The 11,189-nt window shown below is 31.0% G+C and overlaps 1 protein-coding gene across 1 annotated transcript; it reads right to left on the minus strand.

Moving 5' to 3' along the window:
- Positions 1-7,838: 7,838 nt before the first annotated feature.
- Positions 7,839-8,503, minus strand: LOC145035810 (uncharacterized). Its single transcript, XM_078984321.1, has 2 exons — positions 8,424-8,503; positions 7,839-8,334 (listed from the first exon to the last, which is right to left on the minus strand). The coding sequence occupies exons 1-2, from the start codon at positions 8,501-8,503 to the stop codon at positions 7,839-7,841; spliced, it is 576 nt and encodes a 191-aa protein (XP_078840447.1).
- Positions 8,504-11,189: the final 2,686 nt, after the last annotated feature.

An 11,189-nucleotide genomic window follows, 5' to 3' on the forward strand; every position in this document is an offset into this window, starting at 1 on the left:
CCAGTCTTACATAATTTTGACCAAATGTCAAAGTTATCAAAAAGTCAATGGTCAAAAGTCAACTTGGTGGACCACCACATTGTGGCAATACCTTGCCATGTGGTCTTCTTCAACCAGAAAAACGCGATGAGAATGCCCACCATGTCGTGGTTACATTGGCAAATCCATCTTTCTTTAAGTCCTTAATTCATTATATCCAAGTGTCATACTTTCCATACGGCCTTATTACACTCACATGGCTAATAAAAATCATGACTTGATGGACATGCATGTCCCACATCATTCAAGGTCAAAATGACAAAAATAATATCCTAAATCTAATCATGGTGCCCAAAAGATCATTAAAGACCAGATCCATAGACCAAATTACTCTTGTGACAAGGTGGAATGATAAATTTAAAACTTTATCACATCCAACAACAAAATCTTCATTTACTAGACCAAAAACAAGCTTAGAATCTAGATCTAGAAACTTATAAGAATAAATATGGGAACTTGAATCATACTCAAGGTCTAGAAGATAAATGGAAGTTAAGATCTTCAATTGCCAAGCTTCAAGGATCAATCTTGCATAAAGCATCACTCAAAAATCACCAAAACACTCCAAAAACATATGTAAGAGGAGACGGGAGGCTTATAGTGGTGGAAGGAAGGTGATGATTTCTCTCAAGAGGCATTAGATATATAGAGTATAGAAAACTACCCCAAAAACATGGAACCACCCTTTAAACACATAGAAAAACCTTAAAATTCATGGGCTTGGGTTGCACAACGGACAACTCATGGCAACCTGCTTCCCACCTCTTGGCGAAGGGTTTCACCCAATTCCAATTCAGCATTAAATTGTTATATCGTCCTTGTTTGAACTCTATTTTCGGCAATCTTTATATGTAAGCAAAGTTATTAACAATCCCCATATGCCTTCTTACTTACATTTAACTTAATGAATATCGAACTTAACCAAAAAGTTCGAATATCATTCTCCCTTTCTACCCTTTAGGTCTAAGGCTATGTTTGGCGCGCCATAGCTAGCTTATTTTTCGAGGTTTTTTATGTTGTCGTGTTTGGCAAACCAAAAAGTAGCTTATAAGCTAGCTTTTTGAAAAGCTACTTAGACTAGCTTTTTAGGCGCCTTTTTTTTTTTAAATTTTCCAAATATACCCCTTAATTAATTATCGAAACAAATACTCTTAAATGTCCTTTTATGTAATTCAGTTAGCTTTTCAGCTATCAGCTAACTTTTTATTTAACAGCTAGCTTTTCAGCTAACATCTAGATTTTCAGCTATTACACCAAACATAGCCTAAAACACAATTAAAGAGCTAAAACGATTGACACATAATATTTAACATCTAATAAGGTCTAACCTTAATTCCCTTGAAGCTCAAGACCTCTACTCGATTAAATTACGACCTGCTATCCCGGAATTAGAAACATCATGGAAACTTGGTGTTAAATCTAAATTTCTATCCATCATAGATGTTAGTGTTTCATTAATTTTTATTCTTAAACTAAAATTTTAATTGGTTTAATGTTAACTTTGAATATCCAAAGTGTAATAAAATGAACATTGATCATGTATATGGGTCTAAGAGTAATTTTGTGATACTTTGAGGACCAACTATGGAGGTTATGGAGTATTTACATGAGGTTAACACTAGAATACGGGTTTGTAACCCTAATTTCAGCCAACTTCATCTATTTGGAGTGTGGTCTTTTGAGGTTTCCTTTCATATTAATCTAGTGTGATTTAAGTGAAAAGGAGTTGTATTTTGAAGGATTTTGGTGGTATAGTTATTGGCTTCATTTGTCTATCTAGTTTATTTTTTTTTTTCATTTGAAGTTATACGAGCAAAGAACATATTAATTAACTAATTATTCTCTTTTGGTTCAATAGGAATTGGAGTTGTTGAGTTTATGAATAAGCATGGTGATTTTTGGTAAAAGTTAGAAATCTAGAAAAAATCTTAGACATGTCTTGTAAGGGTTGTAGAGGCGATTATGGAACGAATTTGACAAAATCACCTAATATATATATATATATATATATATATATATATATATATATATATATATATAAAATTAGATGATATCATTGAGTTATAAGAGCACATGAAATTGGTGATAAGCATTGTGGGATTGCTTATGTGGTTATTCGATGTCGAGTAGGAACACCACCCCATGCACTTGGTGTCGCCCAAAAACTCCCAGATGGAATAGGTATCTAGAGAATTTGTTCTTTATCATTGGAAGCCAACGACTATATTTCAATTTTAAGAAAAACTATAACTCCTTTTAAACCTTCTCATTCATCACATTTTTTTATCATATAACATTACATTTTAAACCTATACTCTATAATCATTATATTGTTAGAAGACAACAACCATATGTCAGTTTTAAGAAAAACTATAATTCCTTTTAAACCTTATCCTATATCACATATTTTTATCATATAACATTATGTTTGAAACCTATAATCTACAATCATTATCAAGTTCAGGGTTTTCATCATCGAGCGTACTTGTTGAGTCTCCAATGAGTATGTTTGAACATAGGAATCAGGTATAAAAATTATATTGACATAAATCGTAAATATGCACCTAATCATCTTGAAGAAAACTATTTTGTTGAGAATTCTCTATATGGTTCTTAGACATTGAGAAGAAGATTTTTGATTAAAAGAAAACTATTCATACAAATTAATAATGATATGTAACGACAGGCCCTGAAGCGAAGGATAGGAACGAGCGGAATGAATGTGTTCCAATTTTTAGCCTTGCACCGACCATCCAATGGACCATGGACTAAACGACAACTGCCTGAAAGGACTATGTCCATGGGACAGCCCCCTTCCCCCCACCACCAACACAAGGTACATCTCGAGCCTATGGGCCGCTATAACTATCCAAGAAACACTCAAAACTGGAAGGATACATTTGTAAAAGTACAAGAATCAAACTTTAAGAGCTCCATAAGGATTACTAGAGCTTTGGCTCGTTCTTCTTAAACTTCTTCCATTGTTAGCCAATTCCCATATTTAATTATAATATCATTGTATAACTTGTTTATAGAACTACACATCTGCAATATATCAACTAGCATTTAATAGAATACATGATGTTTATGACGTGTACTTGAAGATATCTAAAAGAAATTTATGTGAAAGTATGGAATTATTTTCTGAGGGAATTATTTGGATATTTGGAGCAATATATATATATATATATATATATATATATATATATATATATATATGTTATAAATTTGATGTAATTAAAACAAGATTAGTAAAACTAAACTAAGAACCTTTAAGAAAGAAGAAAGAAGAAGGGAAGGAGAGAATTTGATAACTTATATAAAGTATTCAAATTGGTGTATCTTTTACATATGTGATAGTGCTATTTATACTAGTTAATCACTAGACATAATTAATGAGTTCTTACACATATTTGACATATTTATCCTAAGAGTTGAAAATAACTCTTACACATTTGACATTAGGAAATGTTGTCATTCAATTATTTACAACACTCCCCCTTGGATGACATCATTTCAAATTAGAGTTCAACCTTGAAGTACTGCCTCATTAAAAACCTTGCTAAAGAAAACCCAGTGGGAAAAAACTTTAGCGAAGGGAAAAAGAGTGTAGTGTATAGTTTATTCCCCCTTATTTAGACATCTGTCACATTATATTCTATGCACATGTCGCATTCCGATGCCATGGACATGTTTCCTGAATATTGCAGTAGGAAGTGCCTTCGTAAAAAGGTCTGTTGCATTGTTACTGGATTGAACATATTTGATTTCAACTTGATGGTTCTTTATAAGCTCTTGAGTGTACTCAAAAAACTTTGGAGGTATATGTTTTGTCCTATCGCTCTTGATATATCCTTCTTTCATTTGAGCGACACATGCTGAGTTATCTTCATATATTAAAGTTGGACATATATCCTTTTCAAGTCCACATGAAGTTAAAACTAGTTGTGTCATTGATCTTAACCATGTAAATTCTCTACTAGCTTCATTTAGTGCAATTACTTCAGCATGATTTGAGGATGTGGCAACAAGTGTTTGCTTTTGAGAACGCTAGGAAATTGCAGTACCTCCATTCATGAATACGTATCCAGTTTGAGATCTAGCTTTATAAGGATCGGACAAATAACCTGCATCTGCATAACCAATCAAACCTTGTTTTGAATCGTTAGGGTAAAATAACCCTAAATCACTAGTTCCTCAAATGTATCGAAAAATATGTTTGATTCCATTCCAATGTCTTTATGTTGGGGTTGAACTAAATCTTGCTAGCAAGTTTACTGCAAAAGAAATGTCAGGTCTAGTACAATTGGTAAGATACATAAGAGCTCCAATTGCATTTAGATATGGCACTTCTGAACCAAGGACTTCTTCATTTTCTTCGCATGGACGAAATGGATCCTTGTCAATATTTAATGATCTAACAACCATTGGAGTGCTTAAAGGATTTGCATTGTCCATATTGAAACGTTTCAAGACTCTTTCTGTGTAATTTGATTGATGCACAAGTATTCCGTTAGGCATATGTTCAATCTGTAAACCAAGACAATATTTGGTTTTTCCAAGATCTTTCATTTCAAATTCTTTCTTTAAAAGTTCAATCACTTCAAGGATTTCTTTATTCGTTCCAATGATGTTCAGATCATCAACATAGACTGCTATGATCACATATCCAGATGTTGTTTTCTTAATAAATACACATGGACAAATAGTGTTATTTTTATAACCTTTACTTGTCAAATAATCGCTTAAACGATTGTACCACATGCGCCCAGATTGCTTTAAACCATACAAAGATCTTTGTAATTTTATAGAATACATTTCTTTGGGTTTTGTACTTAACGCTTCAGGCATTTTAAATCCTTCAGGGATTTTCATATAGATATCACTATCAAGTGATCCATATAGGTAAGCTGTAACAACATCCATAAGACGCATCTCTAAATTTTTAGATACTGTCAAGCTGATTAAATATCTGAAAGTGGTTGCATCCATTACTGGTGAATAAGTTTCTTTATAATCAATTCCAGGTCTTTGAGAGAAACCTTGAGCAACAAGCCTGGCCTTGTATCTTACAATTTCGTCTTTCTCATTTCTTTTTCGTACGAAGATCCATCTATATCCTAATGGTTTCACAACTTCAGGTGTGAGGATAATGTTCCCAAAAACCTTTCTCTTGTTAAGAGAATTTAATTCAACTTGCATAGCTTCCTTCCATTTAGCCCAATCATTTCTTCTTTGACATTCAATGATAGATTGTGGTTCAGGATCATCATTCATAATATCGCATGCAGCTGAATAAGAAAATATTGCATTTATATTGTGAGTTTCATTTTCGTCACATATTCTATTTGGCTGACCATAATTTTGTGCATCATCCTCTTTTCCTGGGGGGATTTGAATAATTCGTGTTTCTCCAGGAACACTTTCCTCATGATCTAGTGCATTTTCTGCTCCTCTTCTTTTTTGTGGGTTCTTATCCTTAGAACCAAATGGCCTTCCACGCTTCAGGCGTGTTTTAGACTCTTGAGTGACTTTATCATCAGATTGTCCATGTGGAATGTCAATTCGAGCTAGAACATTGACAGCGGGTATATATGATTTAGTCACCCTTTTTGTGTCAGTAAATGCATAAGGTAATTGATTTGCCATTTCTTGGAAATGCATTATCTTTTGAACTTCTATATCACATTGCCTTGTGCGAGGGTCAAGATATGATAAAGAAGGCTCATGCCATGACACATCCTTTTCCATGATCTTCTTTTCTCCACCTAATGATGGGAAATTTGCCTCATCAAATTGACAATCTGCTAGGCGTGCTGTGAAAACATCACTTGTTAATGGTTCAAGATATCTTATAATAGAGACTGACTCATAACCAACATATATTCCCAACCTTCTTTGAGGACCCATTTTTGTTCGTTGAGGTGGTGCAATAGGGACATATACTGCACACCCAAAAATTCTCAAATGGGATATATTTGGTTCTTGACCGAAAGCAAGTTGTAGTGGAGAATATACATGATATGAACTTGGTCTTATGCGTATCAATGATCCAGCATGTAAGATTGCATGGCCCCAAACAGACACAGGAAGTTTGGTTCTCATTATCAATGGTCTAGCTATTAGCTGGAGACGTTTAATCAGTGATTCAGCTAAACCATTTTGTGTGTGTACATGAGCAACTGGATGCTCAACAATAATTCCGACAGACATACAATAGTCATCAAATGCTTGTGAAGTAAATTCACCAGCATTATCCAGTCTCACTCTTTTGATAGTATAATCAGGGAAATGTGCCCTTAATTTAATAATTTGGGCAAGAAGCTTTTCAAATGCCATATTACGAGTTGATAATAGGCAAACATGAGACCATTTGTTGGATGCATCTATTAAGACCATAAAGTATCTAAATGGTCCAGATGGAGGGTGAATCGGTCCACATATATCACCTTGAATTATTTCTAGAAATCTAGGTGATTCCCTTTCAACTTTCATTGGAGAGTGTTTTATAATTAACTTTCCAAGGGAACAAGATATACATGGTTTTATGCTATTGGACTGAGGGAACTTTTGGTCCTTCAATGGATGCCCATGTGTATTCTCAATTATCCTTCGCATCATTGTTAATCCTGGGTTGCCTAACCTATCATTCCATAAACCGAATGTCCCAGGATCACAATGTTTTCCTTCGATTACCATATTTGATTTAATCATATGTATATATGTATAATGCAGACCGGAATCAAGTGTTGGTAGTTTTTCAAGCACATGACTTTTGTCTATAATATACATATATTTCTTATTTTCAATGGTCACAGTCTTTGTGTCATATCCTTTGAAATATATGTCATTGAAACTTAATAAGTATCTATTAGACTTTGGAGAAAATAAGGCATTTTCTATACAAAAGTTTGTACCATTTGGTAATATAAAATGGGTTTTCCCGGTTCCCTCTATCAAGTCTGCAGGACCTGATATTGTATGTATAATTGTTTTTGTTGGTACTAATTTTGAAAAATATTTCTTTGATTTCAGAATAGTATGTGTACTACCACTATCTGCTATACAAAGATCTCCAATCTTTTCTTGGTGTTGTGCTCCAGTTGGACTCATATTAAACTTCACATATGAAAGGAATAATAAGTAAATAAACATAATCATAATTATTATTAAAAGAAAGTTCATTTATTGAAGGAAAGGCATTACATGCAAAATAAATGAAGGAAAAACAGTTTTACTAGCACAATAATAGATTTTTTTTTTAGTTAATGTCTTCCATGTCATTGCAGAAATCGGCAACATTTAGCGGAGTGAATTCAACATTATCAATGAGGTTTGCTTCTTTTCCTTTTCCTTTAATGGACTCTTGATAAAGTTGACAAAGATGTGCAGGTGTGCAACGGGTCCTTGACCAATGGCCTGTGCTACCACATCTATAACATGAACCATCAGATTTTTGTGATGTCCCAGTGTCATGCCTTGCCACTTTGGCCTTATCTTGTGTGTGGACATTGTTTCTTTGTGAATGTTAGTAATTATTCCTTTTCTAGCCACGACCACGATTATTACCTTGTCCACGACAAAAATTATGGTTCTGATTATGGCTTTGGTTTCGATTAAAGTAGCCTCGGCCTCGTCCTCGACCACGACCACACCCTCGTCCACGTGTATTGTTTCGATGACTATCAATATTTGTAGCATTTGCTTCAGGAAGTGCTACTGATCCTTTTGGACGAGATTCATGGTTTTTCATCAAGAGTTCATTGTTTTGCTCTGCAACGAGCAGACATGCATTCAGTTCAGAATATCTTGTGAACTTTTGCATCCGATAAGGTAATGTTTGTTGCATGAAATGTGGAGTAAGTTTTCTCCAACATATCTTCATCAGTAACTTCTTGTCCACAATATTTGAGTTGTGAACATATTCTGAACAAAGCTGAGTTGTATTCATTTACTTTCTTGAAGTCTTGAAACCTTAGTGTTCTCCATTCATCTCTAGCATTTGGAAGTATAACTTCCTTTTGATGATCAAATCTTTCTTTCAAAAGATTCCAGAGAATACTTGGATCAGTAACATCAAGATATTCAAATCTTAACATTTCATCAATATGCTTACGAAGAAAAACCTGTGCTTTTGCTTTGTCTTGTGCCAAACAATTATTAAATTCATTTATAGCATTTAAGATTCCCATGGACTCAAGATGCATTTTTACATCTATCATCCATGGCACATAGTTTTTCCCGCTAACTTCAAGTGCTGCAAACTCGAGCTTTGTAATGTTGGACATAATGTAACTATAAATTTTAAACAAAATAAAACTTAAAATCCATTTATTTCAATAAATATTACACAAAAAAGAAGCGGTAAAGCTAACATTGCATACAAGCCTAAAAGTAGATGAAATTCCATATTATCTTCGATGTTAAAGATTGGGATAAAAAGTAATATGACTATTATAGTCATGATTATCACAAACGGGTGAATCATCATGAAACTTGATTTCTTGAAATTGATTTGTTTGATAGAAGAGAGAAATATTTATTGTGGGTAAAATAAGCAGGGTAAATATGTTTATTTATAGTAAAAAAAAATATAGCCGTTGTTTTTACTGTTTATAACCGTTGCATATATATATATATATATATATATATATATATATATATATATATATATATATATCCGTTTTGTATATTTATAAATCATTTAATAAGATTTATAACTAATACATAACTTTACTTTGTATAATTTTACTAATTAGATACATTAATAAATATTAGTAAATGTTAAAATAAAATTATGAAGAGTAAAAAATAAACATTGACATGTATAAATAAATATAATTTAAATGTTAGTATGCATAAAGAAAAGTCAGTTGCATAATATAAATGTTAGTATGCATAATTAAAAGTTAGTTGGATAATGTAAATGTTAGTATGCATAAATAAAAGTTAGTTGCATAATGTAAATGTTAGTATGCATAAATAAAAGTTAGTTGCATAATGTAAATGTTAGTATGCATAAAAAAAATTAGAATACATAAAGAAATGTTAGTATAAGAAATAAAAATCATTAGTAGTCCATAATGTCCATAATGTATAAGTTTTATTAATTCATTAGTATTATTATTATTTTAATATGATGAGGGTTTTTATAATTAATAATGTTTTTACTAAGTAATACATACCTTGATTAAGATAGATGTGATTTCCACTTCTAAATAACCTTTGTTTAAGTTTTCGTGCTGATAACGTGTTATAAATTTAATGTAATTAAAACAAGATTAGTAAAACTAAACTAAGAACCTTTAAGAAAGAAGAAAGAAGAAAGGAATGAGAGAATTTGATAACTTATATAAAGTATTCAAATTGGTGTATCTTTTACATATGTGATAGTGCTATTTATACTAGTTAATCACTAGACATAATTAATGAGTTTTTACACATATTTGACATATTTATCCTAAGAGTTGAAAATAACTCTTACACATTTGACATTAGGAAATGTTGTCATTCAATTATTTACAACAATATATATATATATATATATATATATATATATATATATATATATATATATATATATAAGTTCAAATAACAACAGTAAATAATGTGAGAACGTAAAAACATCATGTTTATTTTTTTATTCTGTAATGAATGTTGTATGTGTGTTTTGTTGAAGTAATTCTAATATGAATACTAACGTTTTGTTATTTATATATTTGTTAGAATGTTATTATTCTATTATAAATTGATGTATATATATTTTTGTAGTAAATTCTAATCTTAATTTTAACCTGTGACTATTCATTTATTCCTTGTTGAATAATGATATAAAACTGTAGATACAAAATTTATTTGAGAATAACAACATAAAAATAGTGTTTTTACGTTCTCACACTATTTACTGTTAGTTGAACTATCCTATATATATATATATATATATATATATATATATATATATATATATATATATATATATATATATATATATATATATATATATATATATAGTCAAGGTCAAATAAGAAGAAATTTTTTGGTAGGAAGGTAAGAAGTTTTTTTTCTACATATTTTTTTCGCGAACAAACAAAATGAATCATTAGATGATTCATTTGTAAGATGATTCACAAGAAAAAATTCTCAAAAAAACATCTTGATGATTCATTTATACAATGATTTTGTTGTTATTCACTAAAATTATCATAAAAATGAATTTTTTCTTAATTTACTTAAAAATAAATCATAAAGATGTTTTTTTGGGAATTTTTTCTTGTGAATCATCTTACAAATGAATCATCTAGTGATTCATTTATTTTGTTCGTCAAAAAAATATGTAGAAAAAAAACTTCTTACCTTCCCACCAAAAGAAATTTCTTACCGGATATATATATATATATATATATATATATATATATATATATATATATATATATATATATATATATATATATATATATATATATATATATATAAACCGATTGGGTGTGACATGTAGATGTTGTATGTGACATATGCATCCGAACTTAAATTTCCTCGAACACTATGTAGGATCGAAATATGTTAATAACTAATGCGGAAAACAGAAAATCAACCAAGATAAACAATAATTATGAAAAAGTATAAACACACTAATAAAACTTGATAAACACTTCACAATATATTATATGTGGAAACTCATTACCATACAATTGAGCATTAACACCAATTTATAGTACAATCGTGTAAAGGATTTGGGAGAAAACAAGTACAAAATGCGTCCTACTAATTGACACTTACACAAACACATAATGGTACTCTTTTGATAAAACATATTCTTACTGAACACCGGTTCTAATATAGATAAAGTAACTAACATCACAACTTCTCGTTTCACATTAGGAGGAGGTTTTTTGATGATAACAACCTCATATGGCTCGTAAGCCTTGGTTGGTGAAGGTTACTTTTTTATGCTTCAACAAACCAAGAATCTGACCGTACACTTTGGGCTTTTAGGTTGTAAAAATCGTTTGATGTTGATTAGTTGGTTGACTGAGTTAAGAGATTAATTGGTTAGACAGAGATTAATCGGTGACCATTAATTGTTAGTTTGTTGAATTTAAAAAAATTAAATATGACTAATATCATATTAAAGTTCATAAATACCACTATTA

This window comes from Lactuca saligna, chromosome 3 (genome assembly GCF_052625555.1).
Source record: "Lactuca saligna cultivar CGN05327 chromosome 3, ASM5262555v1, whole genome shotgun sequence".
In the NCBI taxonomy this organism is placed as follows: Eukaryota; Viridiplantae; Streptophyta; class Magnoliopsida; order Asterales; family Asteraceae; genus Lactuca; species Lactuca saligna.